This window comes from Hippocampus guttulatus, chromosome 6 (genome assembly GCF_054856545.1).
Source record: "Hippocampus guttulatus isolate MCC_2025c chromosome 6, RoL_Hgut_1.0, whole genome shotgun sequence".
NCBI lineage: Eukaryota > Metazoa > Chordata > Actinopteri > Syngnathiformes > Syngnathidae > Hippocampus > Hippocampus guttulatus.
In genome coordinates, this window is record NC_141266.1 from 21,526,669 (window position 1) to 21,548,908 (window position 22,240).

The 22,240-nt window shown below is 45.6% G+C and overlaps 2 protein-coding genes across 5 annotated transcripts in view; both read left to right on the top strand.

The window, feature by feature from the left end:
• The window catches only part of rprd2b (regulation of nuclear pre-mRNA domain containing 2b), an 18,563-nt gene extending 15,819 nt beyond the window's left edge, over nt 1-2,744 (top strand). For all 4 annotated transcript variants that reach the window (XM_086112996.1, XM_086112999.1, XM_086113000.1 and 1 more), the window contains exon 11: nt 2,597-2,744. The gene's annotated coding sequence lies outside the window, so the exon portion shown is untranslated. The remainder of the gene's footprint in view (nt 1-2,596) is intronic.
• Nucleotides 1,175-13,141, top strand: tars2 (threonyl-tRNA synthetase 2, mitochondrial). The gene is made up of 18 exons (XM_086113003.1): nt 1,175-1,447; nt 2,597-2,769; nt 2,851-2,965; nt 3,330-3,451; nt 4,565-4,676; nt 5,387-5,451; nt 5,556-5,634; nt 6,942-7,088; nt 7,540-7,638; nt 7,887-8,056; nt 8,145-8,307; nt 9,564-9,701; nt 9,948-10,025; nt 11,199-11,299; nt 11,471-11,572; nt 11,646-11,718; nt 11,808-11,922; nt 12,001-13,141. The coding sequence occupies exons 1-18, from the start codon at nt 1,346-1,348 to the stop codon at nt 12,141-12,143; spliced, it is 2,097 nt and encodes a 698-aa protein (XP_085969129.1). The 5' UTR covers nt 1,175-1,345; the 3' UTR covers nt 12,144-13,141.
• Nucleotides 13,142-22,240: the final 9,099 nt, after the last annotated feature.

Here is a 22,240-nt window from a genome sequence, read left to right on the forward strand (position 1 = left end):
CTTCATTCTGGCTCTGACAGTTTAGCTGTTTCTGTCACACACTATAAATATTTACCACTCTCCTTGTGGCATGTTTTTAAAAGAAAATGACACAAGGTGGATGGTTGGTTGGGAAAAGTTAGATCAATGATGCGCTATCACCAGTGTGGGACTGTCCAATTCTTTATCAGGGCAGCAACATGGACAGGTTCCCCTCACAGTCAGTGTATACATGGGTCTGAGTTTTTACCCCCCCCCCCCACCCCTCCCCTTCATCCTGTGCTCCACACTGCATTTGGTTATTTCAGGCACCCGCTCTTCTGTGCATCTTCTAAAGACATTTAAACAGTCCTGCACCTCCATATAACAAAACAGCTCTCTATACAACAGTAGAACTTCTATCAGCATCACACACGGGAAAGAACATTAAATAGGCACTGTGTTATTGTCTTTTTATATATATTAAATTCATAACGTCTCATTGGAGCAGCACTAAAAGTCCCCCCCGCCCCTTGCATGTCAGGTGTAATGACAGGTCAGGTGTAATCCTGCTTTCTCCATGTTGCCGACTCGGTCGTGTACGTTTTGAAACTGAACTGAGTGCATATTCTCCCTGATTCCAAGCAGATTCTCCTTGTTTTTCCTCCCGTAAACGGTCCTTGGCAACATGCCCAACGTCTTGCCAACTAAATGTCACCTTTTTGTGGTTTAATTTTCTCGTGGTTTGAGTACATTCAGGTGTGAAACTATCGTGTTTGCTTGGGTTGACGTCACTTACCCTAAACAGATTATCTGGGAGTGGCTTTAGCACCACCGTGTGTCCAAAGTTGGGAACAACACGTACCACTGTATTTTAATAATAGGAATTTATCTCAGTCGAGTCGGAGTTTCCTTCAAATAGTTGTATACGTTTATTAGCTTTTGTCTGGATTATCTTGCTATGATCGGGTTCTCAATAAACGCTGCCGAGCAGTTACACGGTTTTAATTTCCCCTTGCGTCCGAAATCCATTTATGCTTCTCATCCCTTCAAGATGCATTCATTATAAATGCCTGTCATGACGATTAGTAAATTGTAGACACACTCGGGATAACGCAAAGCTGGTGTATCATGATTTGACTTTTGTTTGTATTTCTTTTTTGTTTTTGTTTGGGGGGGGCGCTTTTAGGTGAACATTTTCCAGCCCAATTTTAAGTCTCTCGTCGCATCGGCCCTTATTGATACGTTCCCGTGCAGATGCGAAGCAAAGTAAACGCTCCTGTCCGCTCACGAAAGCGGTGACGTCACAGCACGTCTTGTTCCGGAATCATGGCGGCGTGTGTTTAGTGCAAATCGGTGTTGCTCGTAGTTGGACGACGTGACGCGAATGCTCGTCCGGCCGCGTGTGTTTGAGATGGCGGCGACGCTTCTACTTCGGCCGCTGCTTTGGCAGGCGAGCGCGAGCAAAATGTGCCGGAAGTACAGCAAGGTGCGCAAGTGTTTTCTTTCCCCGCGGTTAGCATGATATGCTAACGTTAGCATGCAGGAGGTCGGGCTGTGATGTCATTCAGTGTGGCCAGCAGCAGTTTTGTCACTCAAGACTAATTTATCATAAGTGGCTTTCACCGTAATGTGTTTTAAGATTATTTCAAAACTAAACATTAGAATCGCACGATAGTTTAAAATTTAAACTGCGTCTTGGCTCTATGTAGCAGCTCGCAGATACCAGGGACAAAAAGTACTTTTCTTTCTAGGAAGACAGCATTTTTCCACTCAAAGCATCGTGGCGCTGATATTTAGCAAAGTTGCTTTTTGTGTTTTTGGAGTGGCTACAAAAAATGTTCACCACAAGTGACATCTATGTATTGAGTTTTTTGGAACAGTACCCTTCAGTTATGTGCACTTAGTTTGAACTCCAGTGCAAGAGTCCTTTTTTCCCCTTTCACCCCTTCAATTATAGACGTGTGCGATGTGATGTTGTTGTGGGCCATCAATATTGCTGGACTTGAAATCAGTAGTTAAAAGCCCAGGACTATTTACAATTCATTTAAGAGATTGCTGGATCACAAAACTCCAGTTTAATATGCGCACTTGTTTTACACATATTACACTTTGGGAAGCTTTTCCCTCCACGTTTTATTAGCTACACTGAGTTCATTTATGGTCAAGTATAATTTAAGATTTTTGCTACCTAATAATGCTGCTAATGCAAGAAAATGTGTCATGCAGTTTGGGGGTCATGTCTGCATTACTCAAACTCTGTTTTCATAAGGAAATTTATAGCATAATTTAACAGAAAAATGGAAATTGTTGTATGATAATTGGTATGACCTACCGTATCGGCCATTTAGTCCAGGAATATTTACATCCAACAGATTGCTAGACCCAAGCATTACAGTTTTATAGGCGTACACAGTCTTACTAGGTGAAGTCCATGCAAAAAAAATAAAAAAATTCATAGCACTACTGTTATACTGCAAGCTATTGCATTTTGTCATTTTTTATGATGTGGAATATAATGTAGTTCGAAAGTAATTAGGATGTAAGAGTTTGGACAGTTAGGAAGTACAATTTCAACAGTTTAATTGCACGAAGCATTTCTTGATGTCAATACCCTCTTGTCAACATTTGTCTTCAGGCGTGTCCGGCGTTGCCAGAGCGAGTGCAAGTCTTCGAGTCTCTCAGGAAGCGAAAGGGCAACAGGGGAGTTGAGGCTTCTGAAAAGCACATCAGTGTCCATGTGGGTGATGGCACGATTGTGAAGGGAACCGCCGGGGTCACAACGCCACTCTCTGTCGCACAGAGTATTCGGTAAATGATCAAGCTGCATGTTCTTTTTTTTTTTCTTTTTTCAATTTTGAACCACTTTCTTAATCTCATTTCCCCTTGCAGTGAGAGAGGAGCCTTGGTGAGCAAGGTGAACGAGGAGCTGTGGGATCTTGGGCGTCCCCTAGAGGCTAACTGTCAACTACAGCTTCTTGGCTTTGACTCACTGGAGGGAAGACAGGTACAAACATTTGCATATTTTAGTTCTGTGCTTGCTACTTAGTTTGTCTTTACAAGCTGCAATATTATGATTCATCGGTATAATCAAGCACCTCGTTAAATATACATAAATACAGCGTTTGTGCAAGCTTCAGCAGTACAGTCCTATTTTCTGCTGTTATCTCTACTGCCTGATTTGTGGTGAATGCGTTGTTAAAAATAGCAAACACCGGCAATAATTTAACTCATTAAAGTTAACTGCATATTTGGTGCCTTTGTGGTCCTCATGTCAACATCCTTTTTTTTTTTTTTAAATAGTGATACTTAAAAATGGGATGGCTGTAAAGTTGAAATGTTCCAGTCTACTGCACCTTCATGTCGTTCAGGCAGCATGGCGAACAGGAGCATACGTGCTGGGTGGAGTATTGCAGAGGGAGTTTGGCGCCAGAGTGTATCGCCAAGGAGCGACGGAGCTCGGCCTTCACTGTGATCATTTGTTGGATGACAGGTCAGACGCTGGCCTCTAAAATCAATCAAATGGAAAGCTTACAGATGGAATAACAGTGTCAGTAAAACACACACGTGCGCTATCACAAGTAAAACTCAATATCTTGATTTCTTTTAATCTTCGTGTATTCCTTCTGTTATAAACAGTGATGGTAACCTACGAAATGATGGGATGGCATGATCGTCTGTAATGTAGCTTTATGTGAGAAAATGGAAAGTGTAATGTGACAATGCTCGTCGTAACATTTGGGGAAAAAATGTATTCTTAACACCAATGGAGTCATGCCGTTTTAAATTTAGGTAAGTTAGAGCGGCTATTCTGCTTCCCATGTTTTTCGGTTCAACGGCCATGTTGAGATTGCAACTCGCTTTAATGTAAGCATTGCAAAACGCTAAAGACAAAGCAAACGCACAGTCAATCAGAGGGACTGGAACTGCTAATTCGCAGTTAATGAGTTTGTATCTGGCTGGTTTATTGTGAACACGCCAGTATTGCTGTCTCTTAGCGGGTGTGCACACTTGTGCAACTTTATCCCAGTTATCAATTTCACACCTCTCTCAAAAGGAGTCAATTTTTTATTGTACTGTTTTTGGTCACAATGGTGTGAAACGTTTTGGAATGATTTATCAGCTTTTGTTGTTGTTGTTTTGTTTTTTAATCATAAAAACCTTTTCATTTGTACAGGGGGTGTGTAGACTTTCTATACTCAAATTCCCCATGACAAATGTGATCGTATGGTTTCAAATTTAGTTTTTGAGCAACTTTCACGGCGTCATTTCAACGCACTCTCCGACTTTATTCGTCGTCGACAAGAGTTCACGTCAATTTAAAAATTGACGTGAACTTGTTGCCTGAATCGTTTGGTGTCCATTCATGTCAAGTCAGAAGTGACAAGCTAAGTTAGTTTGGCCCAAGTTAGCAAAACAAATCCCCCGCCGAGACGACCCATATCCCTCCTTGAGAGAAAGCCAGCGTTACATCACGTGTGCAGGGGCCCCGACCCACCTTGGCCTCATTTCTTGAAATAGGAGCCCCTCTTTGACATTCCTCCTCCCTCCGTGAAATGTCTGTTTGTCTTTTGATGTTCCACCTGCGCCCTTCCCTTGCCAACAGCGCTGCCTTGTCTCTGAGTGACGTGGAGGAGCGATGCAAGGCGGCTGCTGCCCTCAAGCTGCCTCTGACCAGGTTGGAACTCGATGCAGAAGAGATGAGTGAACTCTTCCAGGTTCGTAACACTCGCGCGCTCCAATTACTCACCGATCCATCATCCTCCTTCAGACAAATGAGCACCTCTCTCAAATGAACGCTGTCTCAGCTTCGGTCGCATGTGTTTGAGATTGCGGGAGTAGGAAGGAGAAGCGGCAGTAAAACAGGCCAAAATCCATATCTCAGGGTATAAGGGAGAACAATTTCTACAACAAGTTTTGAGTTTAGATTTAAACCTTGTAGCCACTCCGGCCGTTTTCTATCGCAGCTGTTCTCATTGTGGTCGCGGCTGAGCTGGCGCCTGTCCCAGCTGAGTTTGGGCGAGAGGCAGGGTACACCCTGGACTGGTTGCCAATGAATCCCCGGGCACACAGAGACAAACAACCGCTTACCTTCATTTCAGACACATGGACAATTTTGTCTTGAGTTATTGTGGCTTTTTAAAATGTGGAAGGAAGTCGGACTTCAACTAGAAAAGCACATGGAAATAGGCAAACCCCACAGAGGAGGAGCACCAGCTGAAATTTGAACCCAGGACCTCTTGACTCTGAGACAGACTTGCCACCGCTAGGTTGCCATGCAGCCCCACTCTTCATTGTTGATAACTACCACTTGTTGACTTCCTCCCCACGTGTCAGACATTGGACTCGTCTGCAGTTGTAGCGAGAACGTTTTCTGCGTTTGTGTGTCCTATAACGGGCCTTTTTCTTTTGTGTGTTTTTTTTTTAGGATGACATGCTCAGTTTGCGGCTTGCACGGGAGCAACTGAACGGCCCAACTGCTACGGTATACAGGCACGTGTGTTCACACACACACGCACCTAAAATGTACCATATATATATATATATATACACACACACTCTCAGAACATAGTCTTACAATCATTTGTGTGACACAGGTGTGGAGACAGCATAGCCCTCTGTAATGGGCCCCTCCTACCACACACTGGCCTCCTCAGGGCGTTCAAGATGCTCCAGGTGCGTGCATGCGTGAGAGCGAGTGAGTGCACCGCTGATCCCCTTGACGGGTCGGGGGCACCCCGAAGTGGTTGCCAGCCAATCGCACAATGTCGTAATCTGCCATTTCTGAATTTGCCATTGGCGGCAGCTATTGATTCCATCATCCGGTCGGTTAACCACTCAACCCAAGTTTATTTCTGGAGCACTTTGACAATAAACCACAGCTGTAACAAAGTGCCGTACCCAACAAAGATGGACCATTAAAAGACAATAACTGTCAACTGTATTTATAGAGCATTTTAAAACAACCACCGTTGTATACACAGAGCAAAAATAAGTCCCACAGCAACGATAAAACAAATTGATAACGAAGACCGTAAAACTAAAATCGGGTCTCATGCGGAGTCAAGAGACACAGAATAAAAATGAGTTTCAAGCCGAGTTTGAAAGATGGGCAGCGAGGGGGGTTGCCGATCATCTTAGTAGGAGGTGCATGTGTGTGATGGTAAGGTGGGGGCTACCGGCTGCAAATGTTTCACCCATAAGATTATCCCCCCCCCCCCCCCCCTACCATTTCACTCTTTATAACAGCAACATAAATGGCGCAAGCAAACCTACTTCCCTTGTGGGATGAATAAAGTATCTGTCTATCTAATCTATACCCGTTTGTCCGTGTGAGGTGTTACCCGCGGGACAGTTGAAAAAAAAATAGCCTACCTCATGCCAACCCAGCAATTGTTTCGCATGGCCTTCTCTATCTTATAGCTAGCTAGCTATAAGATAAAATAACGGCTTTTTGTCATGGTCAAAGGGCAGCCTTACAATGGTAACACTCTCATAATTGAACTGAAAACGAAGCGGTGCCGTCAAGAATAAATAGTTGTATGTTCAACAGAGTTTTTGGTGACCCGGTAATCAAGTGCAGTTTTAAGCCTTGCTAATCTGCCAAAGTGTTTGCTTTGGCGGCCCATACATGTGGAGGGCTTAATGCGGCTGTGTGAACGGAATGTTCCTCGTGGTTATTGATCCATGAGGGAGCCGTTTTCCATACTGACCCGTCACCGCGCTGACTGCGATTCCATGGCGGCAGCAGCAGGATGTTTTTTTGTCAGAGGCCAGTTTCCTGTCCTTAGCTCTTACAAACACACACACTTGTTCTGTGCGCATCTATCAGAAACTCCGTGACTCGCATCGCTTCGCCCCCTTCCTCGTTCGGCTGTACTGTGCTCGTCCTTTCCCTTTTGCCAATTCTTTACGCGGCGCTGACATTGACGCGAATGTTTCTGCTCCATCCCCACGTTTGCTCTCTCTCTCATCCCCCTCAGCTGTCACCCCTGACCCTGGCCGATCACAGCGAGTGCCCGGGTTTGATGCGTCTCTTCGGGGTGGCCTTCCCTAGCGACAAGGATAAAGACGAGTGGGAGAGGGAACAGGAGGCGGCCCGCAGGAGGGACCATAGACGCATCGGCACGGTAAATGGAGCCTCTTGACGAAACAAGACCAAACCCGAGATATTGATTTATCCGAGCCCAAGGCAAGGGTGCGCCCTGAACTGGTCGTGAGCCAATCACAAACTCGCCATTCAAACTCGAGGCAGGAGGGCTGCATGTCTCCAGCGAACTGAACTCACGTCACCATGGCATATATTCTTTGTCTCCTGTATAGAATGACTAATATCATTGCCAAACTGGAAGATCGGAGGGGTTTCCATGAATTCCACTCAAATTCTGGGCAGGGCACGCCCCGCTGAAATATGATTGGTTGCTGCTGCTTAATGGCATTTCCATTCCATTCAATGGGCAAAGCTGACTTGAAACGATAGTATCCCAAGGCACTACTGCGTAAGAATACTTCTTAAGCAGCCAAAGAAAACGTTTTCCGCATGTCGGTGTCAATGAAAAGTATTGTGTCATGTTTTCCCAGGAGCAGGAGTTGTTCTTCTTCCATGATGTCAGTCCTGGAAGCTGCTTCTTCCTCCCGAAAGGAGCCCACGTGTACAACACCCTCACTGATTTCATCAAGGTGAGCGTCTTTTGAGGCTTTATTAACTGCAAATTTAGCTTGGGGGAGGGGCCCTTTCTGCCTTTTTCCACCGGGTGCAAGCATGTCAAACACGTCTGCTCAACACATCCCAGAGGGCATTGTTGTTTTCCATCAACGGTCAGGATATTGGGCTCGTTAGTCTGCATTTATTGCCGTGCGCTGACAGTTCAGGCACGTTCTTGCACTCTGTGTGACACGCACGCATCCTTCCTCCCTCCCTTGGGCAGAGCGAGTACCGGCGGCGAGGCTTTACCGAGGTCATCACCCCGACTCTGTACAGCACTGCATTGTGGGAACGCTCGGGTCACTGGGAACACTACAGCGACAACATGTTTACAGTCACCTCGGGGGGCTCTCAGACCTACGCGCTCAAGCCCATGAACTGCCCCGCGCACTGGTACACACACCCACATTTTATGATCAGGAGGCCATGACTTTTTTATTTTATTTTTATTTTTTTTACTTCTTTCCATCTTGAATTTCAGTCTGATGTTCGAGCAGCGTGTGCGCTCGTGGCGAGAGCTTCCTCTGCGCTGGGCCGACTTCGGGGCGCTGCATCGCAACGAGCTCTCCGGCGCTCTGGGGGGTCTCACCCGGGTCCGCAAGTTCTGCCAAGACGATGCTCACATTTTCTGCACGCCTGACCAGGTACGTAATAAAGCGAACTCAAGTGCTACATGGACCGTACTTGGCCACCAGCAGCTGCCGGTGCCTTGGGGTATGAGTTGTTGGAGAAATTAGCTCAATATAACACTACTCAGTCATATTTATCCTCCAGGTAGAAGGAATGTTTGCCAGACTGTTGAGCTAAGAGGAATGAAGGTGTCTCAATGAAGTTTATTGAACCCCACTTGCCTTCTAGGTAGCGCATGCCCCGCTGCAGTATGATTGGCTTCTTTCTCGTGGCCTGCCATACGCATCTCTTAGAGGATAAATAAGCCTTCTTGAAAACGGATGGATGTCTACTCTTGCCCCCAGGTGGCCAAGGCGGGCGCACAGAGCGAGCCGCGTTCAATTGATGCAGTCGGACCGGAAATAAATACATTTTAATTACATTTATGCAATTAGTGAATTTATCATAAAGTCTCATTTTATGGAGTGCTAGTTTACCTCCTTGAAATAATACACACAACAATAGTTGTTGTTTTTGGGGTGAAGGGGGGCGCGGATTAATAGCATTTCCATTCATTTCAATGGGGAAAGATTCTTTGAGATGTGAGTGTTTCTGATTTACGGAGAGTTGTCACACAATGAATTAAACTCTTATGTGATGGGACGACTCTACAGAAAACCCTGTAAGTCATGCCCATCCAAAAAATGTTGTAATTGGCCGGAGATGCCACAAGATGGTGTAAAAGCACTTTCTTTTTTTTTGGGGGGGGGGGGGTCTTTTGTAAATGAAGTCACTTGCCCAAGATAGCTAAACCGAATTAAATAACTAATAAAACACAATTGCCAACACTCTGTTAATCATTAAGTTTCCCATTTGGGCAAAATGTCCATCCCTGATATGATCATAACATTTGCTGGAATAACCCATCTTAAACGTTGGCCCAAAAGCGTTTGTATTCCGACACAACCTGTAAATGGGACACACGTGGGATCATATTACAGCGAATAGATGGGCCACACTAATAATCGTGCTGACATTCCAGCTCGCTAAATGCGCCGCTTTGTCCTGATCCAACCTCACACTTAAACATGTGCTGCACACTGCGCGCGTGTAATCCTGTTCGCACCACCACGCTAACCTCTCAAATACCATTTTCAAGTCTGCAGCCAGTGGGCGTCCCACCTATGTGGAATTGGACGCTTCCAAATGTACGTCTGTTATTGTCGTTAACGTGTTCCCCTGTTGCCCCCCCCCCCCCGCCCCCCCTGACCCCCACCCTATGCCCTCACAGCTGGAAGGTGAAATTGTGGCTTGTTTGGACTTTGTGAGAAGCGTTTATCACGTGTTTGGGTTTTCCTTCCATTGCCTCCTCTCCACACGTCCCACTCCCTGCCTCGGGGAGCCCGAGCAGTGGGACCACGCCGAGCAGGTAGGCGCTCACTCAAAGAAAGAAATGAACGTCGAGTCGCAGGGTACCACGACAAAGCAAGCACGCGCCACTTTGTAGCAAGCTGCTGTTATCAACCCGCTGTGCAGATGCGTATCTCAAAGCAGCGATTAAGGCGCGTTCAATTGAGTGTGGTTAAATGCGTGCACACACCCTCACGTGGCGACGACGTGAGGATCAGACTGGGACTCACTCACAGTCTCGGCCGACGTTTTTGTTTGCGTGCAGCAGTTAGAGCGGAGCCTGCGGCAGTTCGGCGAGCGGTGGGAGTTGAACCCAGGGGACGGAGCCTTCTATGGGCCAAAGGTGAGCGAGGCCATCAATCAAAGTCTGGATCACCTTTGCGACAGCGTGGCTTAAAAAGAAATACTCCGCTCTCGGTCGAAAGTGTGTCTGAAAACAGGAGTGAAAATGTGTTTTCCCGGTCCTTGAAAAGTGAAAAAAGATGTACATTTTTGACAAGGCTTTTGGAAAACTCAGTGAAACTACTGCATGCGTCAGATTTTGGATGTTTAAAACACCATTAAAGTGGTGTTAATATTTAAATTGAGGCGGCAGTGCATCATCACACCATATCGGTAATGCAAAACCCTAAAAGGTTAGCCTAGCGCAAAAAAAAAAAAAAGCCGTCACTCTCTGCTCACCGTGAATTCAGAAATATTATATTTGTGGTGAAACGATAGTTTCGACAGCAAAACGTTTTCTACTCAAAGGTCTTTAACCAAGGACGTGAAAATGCAGACTTTGCTCCCAAGTTGTTTGACGCAACCAGCATGGGAGAAGCCGCACTGGTAGAACCACATGAAGGTGAAGAAACGCTCGCCGGCTGCCGCACCGACGCGCACGGCCGTCGCTGCGGCCAGCTGCGTTTCCAGATGCAAAGCAGACCGACTCGAAAGTAGCGACAACTGAAGTTCTGAGTGTTGCGGCCTTAAGTGATCAACTCCCACACCACCGTCGGAAGTAGTAACTCTTCGTTTCCAGATAATGCTTCCTGACGACCAGATGAATAGATTTGCATGTGCTGAGAATAATTTTTGTTGATTTATATTTATTGATGTTGATATAACATATGGATGCACGTGGTTTGATTCACAAATGTTTCATATGATCACCCCCCACCCCCTTTTTTTTTTTTTTTTCGCACACCACTCTGTTGCCAGGAAAACTATTGAAGCCTGCAAGTAGACATAAGATTTTACAGCTCAGGTGTGTGCGCCGACAGTTGAGGCAGGTCAAGTCAGGGTGCGCTTCAACAAACAAACTCGCAGCTCCTTAAAAGAAATAAAAAAATAAAATCCTCCCTCCACATCCAGTTCAGGCGTGTTAGCAGCAATTAGCGACATCCGCTCCAGTCTGGTGCCATCTCATTTTATGAGCACGTCTCTTCGCAAAAACTGCAATTTGCCCCGCACATTTGGGGCAGAGTTTTCTAATACATCACCCCTTTTTTCCAACCCCCAAACGCGTCATTTGCAGATTGACATCCAAATCAGAGATGCGATGGGTCGACAGCACCAGTGCGCCACCATCCAGTTGGACTTCCAGCTGCCAATCAGATTTAACCTTCAGTACGTGGGGTAAGTGCACATTCTCTGATACTGCAATTCATTCACCGGGGAACCTCTGAGATCAACTTGAAGCCTGACAACTGGCATCGATTTGCCACAGGAAATGTACTGAATCCATTTTCTGGATCCAACTCCTCATCACGACATCTTGGTTAAGCGACTGTCCGTGTTTGTTTTTAGGCGAGATGGCAAATCCCATCGGCCGGTGATGATCCACCGTGCCGTGCTGGGCTCACTGGAGAGGATGATTGCCATCTTGGCTGAAAACTTTGGAGGAAAATGGTGAGATTAAACCTTTGTCAGGTTGTGTTCGATTGGACGAAACTCGTCACCATTTGGTCTTGGTCTTCCATAGGCCGTTTTGGTTGTCTCCGGTGCAAGTCATGGTCATCCCCGTTGGGAGCAGCTGTGAGGCAGCCGCTAAACAGGTCAGTCGCAAATTTACGTTCCCTCCCCGGTTATCTTGGGTCGCAGCCCGTAGGGGGGGGCACAAGTCCAATGTTTGTGTTGTCCTAAGTTGGTTCAGCAGTTTCGTGAAGCCAGCTTCATGGTGGATTTGAATGAAGACGCCAGCGCCACCTTAAGCAAGAAGATCCGCTCTGCTCAGCTGGCACAATACAATTACACGTTTGGTAAAGACCGCCGATAATAGCGTGGCCCATGTTCACAAGCCCAGTTGTTTTTGTGACGACAAATGTTTTGGCTTCCAGTGGTCGGCGATCAGGAGTGCGAGAGCGGCACGGTGAGTGTTCGGAGTCGAGGCGGCCAGCAACTGGGCAGAAGGCCTGTCGAGGAAGTTCTCATGGGCCTCTCGCGACTACGAGACTCCAGGAGTAACCGGGCCCACTTTTAACTCATTCACTCCCAATGACGTTTTTAAACGTCTTTTCAGACTTGGTCCAGAATTGGCTGGTACTGAATGAGTTAAAGGGGACAGAAGTGACATTTCCCAATCAAGTCACGCAACCGGACGACGCTGAAACATTTTCATGTTTTCATTCGCCGTCACAAAATACAATTGCCGTTTTTGGTGACTGCCTTGTGATGGGGTTATCTTCGAACTTGTCTTTTTTTTTTTTGCCATTCCCCCGTGCAACTCGGGTGTGGCCGCATGGCGCGTTGTGCGGCATCTTAACTGGATTTGATGTATTTGATAAGGCCGCCCCTTCAAAACAAACTCGAGAGGAAGGCGGCATGTCAACGGCTATAATTCTTCATCCTGGGACATTTTCGTGAACTCGTGTCATAGAAATGTTCTTGGGAAACATGGGAGCTGTTTCGAAGTTGAAAACCATGTTCAGTATACTGTATCTCAATAAGACATCTGCAAACTATTTGTGAGAAAATTACGGACGTGTCCCTCGGAACGGGTGTGTAATGTAACCAATGTTCATTTGGTTTGCTGCCCTCCAGCTTGGAAAAGTGCAGCTTCGCTTTCCAATAAAGCTGCGTAAACTTATTTTTTTTATTTTGAGTTCCATTAATGTTGCTCACTCATAAATCTCAATGCTCTGTGATGTGTTCACTAAATACGTCCCCTCCCCCTCTCGCTTAGGCCATGTCATGCTGTGAGAATAAAGGAATTGGCTTCCCTTTAAAAGAGTGGAAGAAAAGGGAGGATGCTGGAGACAGGAGGATTTGACTAAAATAGGAGTTGGAGCAGCAAGCCACCACGGTGTGTTTTCGTGTGTGTTTTGGTGGACTCTGCCAAGTCAAGGTCCGGGTCAGAATGATTGGATGCGTCTTTCTTTTTTTAATTGAGGGAGGGCAACAGGATGGAAAAGACATGAGTCACAACACAAGGGTGGATAAACGGAGCAGCTTTGAACAAAGCCTGCTGTGGAAAAATCAGCACTGTGTGTGTGTGTGTAGTTCTTCCGCAGCGGAAAGGATCACAATCTGTGACACACCTGAACACTTTGACCTTCATTTGACACAGCTACAGTTTGTCACAGGGGACTAAAATTAGGCAGGCTGTGGCGTTTCTGAGAATTCTTTTGGGTACAGTGGTGCATCGAGATGAGTTTACTCAACATTCTTGCTCAACTCAAAACACTTGCGCCGCAAATTCTCCTTCCCCATTCAAATCAGTCAAAATGACAACCTTCTGCCCCCCCCCCCGACCCCCAGGCTCCTTCTGGCCAGCAGGAGCCCGCAGAATACAGTCATGCAGATAAAAACAACCAATAGCAGGCCAAGTTCTCAGCAAAATATCAAATGCCAGTGAATATTGTCACCATTAATGTGTTGCTGCACCGTTTGTGTTCACGTCTCGGTTACTTCCAAAATGGCATCCCTCGATGCAAACTGTTTGCATTGTTTACTCGCACTCTCGTTTCCTCAAGCGGAGCTTTGTGGTGGTTTGAAATACGCAAAATGTAGTTCTTTGTTTGATATTTTGACAATACAGTAAACTTCAAGTGGAAGTAGCATCAAGCCTCTTTTTGAAGAATTGGTTTACTTTTTGGGGAGGTTTAGAGGCCTAACTCTTCCAAACCCTGACTGAAAAAGAAAAGTTTTTTTTTTGAGCGGGGGGGGGGGGATTAAATTTACCTGGAAGCACTGTAGTCCCCTTCCAAGTACCCGATTAGTCAGTGGTGTCATTCCAGCCACGACTTCACGTCTCGGCTTTGGCTGCGAGCACCACAGGCCGCTACACGCCGCTTCTGCGAACCCACCCATGCTCGGTGAAGATGACTTGAGTCCCGCTAGGTTCTTTCAACCGCTTCCAAGTCCTTGCGCTGCTTTCGGACTTGGTGTGCTTTGTCAACAATATGAGATGCACCTGCTTTTTACAAGGCTATTGTTCACTCTTGGCTATAAAAATGTGCAAATGTTTCTCAAAGGAACACTTTTCCCCCGTGATGTCGTTCTAAATGCTGTACGTCAAAAAAAAAGAAATCGCAGGTTCCCCGTATCGTCCAGCAAGCGCCTGAAGAGATGCAAAATGTAATTTAATTTACATATTACAATGTTGTATATTAGTTTGTTTTTCTGACTGTATTTTAGGGTTAGTTAAACCTGCATTTTTACAAATTTACAATTTAAAAAAAAAATGAAGAAGGTAAGTACAAATCACCTGAACAGCAGCTTTGTGGAGTTTAACATTTCCTCCTAAAATATACATGACATTTTCTTTTTTGGGGGGGGGGGGGTGAAATGGATTAAGTACATTTTCCATTTTGCTATCGGAGCTCATTAAATGAACCTGCGTACCAAATATTTTGAGCAGCATTTGTAGACTCGATGTTGCATAGTTGCAGATATTGTAATCCTCTTTTGTGGTCTACTTGAGCAGATTTTGTACTCATCGTCATGTGTGCTGCTCCAACATTGCCCAGTGGTTGCGTAGCCACGACACACACCATTAGCTACACGACACACTCCTCAAATCTTGACTTAATGGATAACAATATCAGCTTCCCTTCTCCCTTACACAGCTCCCACACACACACACACAGAATTCCTTCATGTACTGTAGCACTAAGTGAAGATAAAAGTACTTTGTGGTATAGATAGACATCGGGACAGAGTGGCGGGGGGGGGGGGTGACAAACAACTGCAAGCGCATTCCCTCCCCAGCTTTGTCAAGTGTGAGACTGTGGGAGGACTTCGCCCTCTTGTCCCTCGACTGTTTTCCTGCTGCAGGGAGGCAGGGCAGGGTGACGGCGACCCGGACCAGGAGGCAGAACCCTCCAGGCCAGCCCAGAGGAAGATAAACAGGCAGCGTGCTATTGTTCTCCCGGTATCACGGCCGCCTTGTCTGCCTGACTGATTGAAGGCTAGACCTCCCAAAATAGGCCCGCCTGACTTTTTTCTCTGGTACCCTGTTATAAATACATGCCCCCCCCCCCTTTCGTGTGTGTGTATACAGAGTGAGGGGGCAAAAAAGGACAGCGCTTCAGGAAAAGCAAAGCTGCTGAAATGAAGCACCGCTAACAGAAGGTTCTGGCTCGAGCAGGGGTCTCAAACTCAGGTCCTGGAAGGCCGCTGTCCTGCATGTTGTCCAAGTCTCCCTGTTGCAACACACCTGATTCAAATGAGCTCTGCAGAAGCCTGACATTGAACCTGTTCATTTGCATCAGGTGTGTTGCAACAGGGAGACTTGGAAAACATGCAGGACAGCGGCCCTCCAGGACCTGAGTTTGAGACCCCTGGGTTAGAGTGATCAGTTACAGTGACCCCAGCACCAGAGGACCCCCCCCCCCCCCCACCAGGTGAGCCCCAACACAAGACGCACACCGAAGACAATTTAGCTTTCTCCGGATTAATTCCGTCCTCATCGCGTTTAGAAGTGTTGACGTTTGCTTTTGACGGACGAAAATTGCAACGCTGGCAAGGAAGTGAAGTGAGCTCACCACATCATTGAGCACACATTGAAATCTTGTTCGAAATGACCCCCCCCCCCCCCCCCCCCCCCAATTTATTGGATGTCTCCAGATGGAGTTTTTGTCACAGGAGAGCTGCAGCGGTCGAATATTTGTGCATTATGCACTAATGCTGTACTTTGCTACCGACCAATGTGAAGGTTTCCGGTTTGACAGGTTATTCATATTACGGCTACAAATTACGATTATTTTCGGCATGAATTAAATAGTAATTCGGTTGCTGGTTTCCGTTCGTAACTTGTTGGAAAGCCGGAAAAAATGTGGGTTGTCGTTTTTCTGAAGCCGAAGCAGATTCAAAGTTAAACAATGACTTTAAACCACAGGTGTCAAACTCAGGGCCCGGGGGCCAGATCTGGCCCGCCACCTCATTTTATGTGGTCCGCGAAAGCAAATCAAACGTCAACTTTCACGATGCTTGCTAAAATCTCGAGTAAAATTGAACATTCTCATATGTGATAAATAAGACGTTTTGTAAGCATTTTCTTGTTACCAAACCCCTCATTACAGTAACTTGTGGTTTCATAACGGCCCTCCAAAGGAAACGGTATCTCAAATGTAGCCCATGACCAAAATGAGTTTGACACCCCTGCTCTAAAGGATTACTTAAGTCTCAAAGCGTTTGTCGATGATAAGCAATGTAACACAATTGAATTTTCCCGAATTTTGTAATGGTTAGGAGAGGTCACATGGTTCCGCCCCCTTAGCTTGCGACTGTGTTGTCCAACCGCGTGTGTTTGTTTACATGACACCAGTGGGAAAACGGGCACGTTTTTCAATACGTGCACACCATCTGATTCGACAGGCTACTGTTTTGAATTTATTAGAACGCCAAGTAGACGAACAGGCTTCACGGAAATGGCCCCCTCCAACTCAAAGTGACCAGATATGTTCCCATGCATCACCATTTTGAAGGCTAAATATGTCCCTTGAAGCACGCAGTGCATTCGTTCGAAATTGTGCCCGTGTCTTCGGGGGGCATGTGTGTAATGTATATGAATGGAAACAAGGGGAGTGTAAATTGAATTTTCCCAACAGAGACACTGGCTTCAAATTTCCGCTCGCTCTTTGGCTTGCGCGTCTCCTCCCGCGGTTTCAAAATCACGCATCACATGTTCGTCACTCGACACTCCTGATTGGTAGCGGGAGTGTCTTACCAATCGTTTGATTGCCAGCAGTTCATAATCAAGGTTTGTGCTCTTGAGCTGGCATGACGCGACACCAAATCTCTACTTGCTTTTGACGAGACACGTTTCCATTGGGGGGAAGGCGACGCCGTGAACATTGTGAAGTCGGTCTCAAATGCAATTTCAAAAAGAATTATAACCTCTCTGATTCAACTTTGCGGTGGGCTGTCGGAACCCTGAGTGAGCACGCTTCCAAATTGTCATGATTTCCTCACTTTGAGCCGTGTCGAAATGAATGTTTGGATAACGCTGGAGCAGATGTTTCTCATCCAATTGGACAACAGTTAGCGTAGCTTCCATGTGCATTTTTTTGCTACCTCGACTGGCCCACTCGGGCCGCTTTTTGGCATCCAGTCTCCAGGCTGTTTTTTTTTTTCTCCCTCTCTCTTCCTTACAAACTGCAAGATTAAAAACAGCAAAATCCTGCACATGGTCCTTGTTTGGTCTGGACTGACTCCTTCTCTGATCTGCCGGCTTTCATCGCGTCGCTCGGATTCTTTTGTTGGAAGCTAGTGGAACTCTCTCGACGGCCGGGGGCCGATGCTGAGTGCTCGTAGATAACCGACGGACAAACGCGTCCAGTTATCAAGGCTCAAAATAACTTTTGCTTCGCAGAGCAGTTTTGCTAATCAGTGAGTTGATTTAAAGAGCAACTTTCCTATCGTTTTCTTCAGGTTAATTCCAGGGGCGTCACATAAGAATACCTTTTTTTTCTAATTGAGTAATAAACATGAATAGTTTTGACATCTCTATTTAATTGCAGGGACCTGTCTCCAGCCCAGTGAAGCCTTTCTGGGACAGTTCCAGCCGATCGAGAAAAAAAAAAAAAAGCGTTACATTTTCAGTTTTGATGAGGCGCAAAATGTAAATTTAACTTGCACACTGCGATGCGAAACCGCTCGCTTGGAGCCAGTTCTGAACTGGCCTGGATCTGATGTGAAATATGCGCGCTATGCCGCACGCGCTTGACCCGCTTTTCCCTGATGACACCTTTCGTATTTGAGAGCGAGCTTCCTGTGTGAAAGAGTTTATTGTTGGAGCCAACCTGTTGAATCCTTCTCAGGGGGTGCGGGGTGGGGGGGGGGTTGTTGTGGGTTCACACGAAGGTCGGGGGTCATGTTGACTCTCAGGCCAGTTTAAGCGAATAAAGCCATTCCCAAATATTTGCATTTGCACTCGGCTCCCGCAGGCGAGTGGCTGCGGAGAGGAAGAGGCTGACATCAGCTTTGAATTTGCTAAATGCTCTCGTGTTGGTCTTTCGATATCGTTGCGGACGAGAAGATATGTCACGCATGTGAAACAGATGCATCTCAACCTCTCGCAGATCTCTGGATATCACATCTGAGAAGCATACCGTTTCCAGCCATCGACACGTACAAAACATTTCAACAGCCGTTAAAAAAAAAAAAAAAAGTTCTTTCTCCCCATTCCATGTTGAATAAACCTTTCCTCTCTTTTCCTTCCCCTCATACTTGAACGCTGTGCAGGGTTGCCCCGGGGAGTTTTGACCTCCCTGTCTTTTCAGAGGGTAACTTGAAGCCGGTGAAGAAGGAGCGCTTAGTTCAGAAGAGACTTAATCAGATCAGAGCCGTTTGCAGTGGGTAAGTTACACGTGGATGGGTTGTCAATGTAAATTGAGTAACACGGCTCTGGCTGGAAATAGACAAATTACCCACGGATACAGTGGCGCCTTCAGATAAGAGTGACTCGAGATTACAAGTTTTTTTGAGATACGAGCAAGATGGTTGGCAAGGAACTCAATTCAGTTCTCAGCACTTCAGCAAATGGTTGAACAATTCTACCAAAAAAGAGACTTCAAGCCATTCGGTACTCCCTGTTGGATTTTAATGTCTAAATAAAAATGGCGTATTTAAAACAACCTCCTAGCTTAGCCTTTCAGTCTGCGGGCTAAATGCTAACACTAAATAGAATCTGTTATAGTGCTGCAACCCCTTGAACTAATGAATTGAACACAAATGGTGCGGCGGCATGGAGACAATATAACAGTACGTCGTATATTCTTTATCCTCTGCGAAAATGACAAATGTTAATGCTAGCAATTAACATTGTGCTCAAACTCGCTCAATTAGTTGTAGAGTTGATTTTACTTTTCTTAACCATCATTTGGTTGGATCTACTTTACTAACCTTACCAATGCTAGCGTTTACATAACATTTTCGACGTAAGCATAACACGACATCGGCTCCTTGATCGTACATTTGGAAACGAACCATTTAAGTGGTTGATTGGTTGTACCTCTGGGTTGAACCCACGTAACACTTTCTGAATCAGGGCTAACGACGAACTAATTTTTACCTTGCGATGACAGTTCAGAATGTTCACATGTGACTAAAGCAAAACATGGAGCACGTGTTCCCGGAATCGGTTCATACAATTCTAATTATTTCATCGCTGGAACAGAAAGTTTGACCTCGCGTGTTCCCGCTGGATTTATTTAATCCCAAGAATATCCCAAAGTCATCTTTTATTGAGTTTGAGTTGTCTTTAGGCTTTCCATTGAAATCCCCCAATCGGGTCCAAAATGTCCGTGGGCCCTTCTAATTTGTAACCAGTTATTCTGATGAAATGCAAATTTGTGTGGGAATATGCGCAGCTCAGGCTCAGTATTGATTGAAGTTCACAGGGCCCCCCCTGTGTCTTTTCGGCAGCCCCACGTCCCGTCTTGTGTGCAAAGGAGGCTCCTGTGACACGTCGGTCCCTCAGGCCTCACCCGCACCCTCGGCCCGCTAATGTGCTTGTATACAAAGATAAATACTCACACAAAGGCTTGACCTGTTGGCATTTTAGGGGTTCTTTGTCCTTTTTATTACAATATTCGCACCCAAATTTGGATTGTTGCGAGCAAGTTGCATCTGCCAAGAATTGTGCTCACTTCTTGTTGTGAGCTTGTTTGTGAGCTAGCTTGTTTGATTTAGTTCTTGAACTAGCAGTTAGCCAGCTTGTTGTTTTTTGTTTTGTCTGTTGGTGAGCTTGCTTATTAGTGTGTCAAAGTTGTGAAGTGTTATTGTCCACAAACACTTTTCTTCATTTTTGTTTGTTTGCTTTTCGTTGTGTGTTAGTTGCTTGCATTGTTGGTCATTACTTAAGTAGTAGTTTGTTTTTCGCGCATTTTCTGTTAATTTTATTTTTTTCCCCTCAGTAATTTTACTTATTGATTTGTTAAGTCTGTTTAGTCAGTTTGGGTGGGTGGTTTTTATTTTGTTTTTGTCCGTGGGTCATTTTGTGAGTTAGCCTGCTAGCCTGTGTGGTTGCTAATTACTTTGTTAGGAGGCTAGTTTACTTAACCATCTTGGTTGTTAATATGCAAATGTTCTTTTTGATTTGTTTGATCTTTAGCTAGCTATCGTACACTAGTAGTTTGTATGTAAAGTTGACTATTTACTCATCTAGTTTGTCTGTTTTCTTTCATTAGTTCATCAGTTATTTGGCGAGCTTACTTGGTTACTTTTTTGGGGGCAGCTAGTTAGTCAGCAACGGCTGTCAATTTGCCGTGAACTTTTGCTATTCGCGGGCCGGCGTGATCCCTTTCTCCGAAGAATAGCTGCCATCTATTGTATTTACAGAGAAGAATCTGTTGTTAATATCCTTGTCGTGGGGATAACTAAATACAGGTTTAATAAATAGAATGCCTGTGCTAAAAAGTAGTTTGAAAACACATTTTTTAGCTTTGACCAACTTCTGAGCGGCGGCGCATCTTCGTACACACACTCGTACACGACGTTGCTTGTTGTCCCTTGAATAGTCAACAAAGGTTGTATGTTGGATGAATTTGAACAAGGTCATATGGTGAGCCAATTAGGCCCCCCTGGCAGTGACCTCTCAGGAGCCCAATGTCCTCGTCTCACCGGCGCTCACCATTGCGTTTCCGATCCGCGAGGCTAGTTTTTGCCAGCTGACGTTCAGCCACGGCAAGTATCAGCTGACGCGGCGTCTGTTCAATGGCCGCTCTCACCGTGGCAGCCCCGAGTGTCAAAGTGTTTGCCGCTTTTCTCATCTGACTGCACACGCAGCCTGGCAGCGGACAGGCGGAATGGAGCAAATATTGACTCCGTTTGAGTGCCATGAATCATTGCACCTCCCCCCGCTGTCAGACGCCCGCTAATCTGCCGTTGCGGCGTTTTCTCTATACGTAGCCTTTCATCGTCTTTTCTCTGACAGGCGCCTTTCTGTTCGGCGCCTTTTGTGTGCTTGTCCGTCATCGCGGCAAAGTTCTTCTGCTTCTCTCAGGCCTTGTCGCCTCGTTCGACTTGGATTTCACACCAGTTCAGTCAGTGGTTGTCACCTCCAGCGTGCCAAATGTCGAAGCCTTCTCAACTTTTAACCGGGCTCTTGCCAGGTGACTATTTTAAAACCATAAGAAATGGGGGCAAATCAAGAAAATAGAGCACCATGGAGTTTTTTAAGGACTTTTGTTCCATTCCGTTAGTTTTTTTCCTACTGTTTGGGGGGGGGGGTATTCTGTTATTTCTATTTTTGTTTAGTTTTCCCATTTTTTTAAAGTCATTCTTTCTTGTATTTGTCCAATGCTTCTCATCATTTTTTCATTTGAATAATCTTATTTCAGTGTATGTTTTTTCCTCATTATTTGTTTTATTTGGTGAAATTTTCCAACTTTTTAATTGTTTCATTTTATGTTGTCATTATATGTATCATATTCTTATTGTATTTGTTTTTAATTCTATTTATATATTTTTTTGCATTTTATATTTTTATTTCATGTATTTATTTATGCCCATGATGCCATCTGTGCCAATCATAGAGGTGGCCTTTTCATTTGTTGCCGTGACTTATCAAAAGAAAAAATTTGGTAGGCGTGCACAAGAAGCGACATTGCCCAATCAGTGCCAAGTTTGATTTTGAATGCCTTTCCCAAGCAGATCACATTGGACCAGTCTCAAATTGAAACTGGGGAGAACTCCCTTTATTGACTCTCACGTTTCAGGATGGTACTTCTTGCATTACCGGGTGGGGAAATGATGTTGCACTAAGTGCATATACAGGTGTGTGAACAGTTCCTACACTTGAGCACATTGCCGCCTCAGTGAGAGTCCAAATACACACACACACACACACACACACACACACACACACGCAGTGTTAGGAGGCCGGACGCCAACATACTTTCATGTGATATTTATACGCGCTGCGGCCGGCTGCCATGTTTGCTAAACCAGACTGTGGTGATAAATTTTCAAATCTTTGTGAGTGGACTCAGTTGTGGTCTTGACATGTCTCCAGTCTTACTGCAGCGCAGCCAATCCGGAAAGGCGAGCCAGTGCACATTATGGCCACTCGACATGGCCACCATTGTTTTAGGCACCAGTGGTGCCTTGAGATACGAGCTGAATGCTACGATT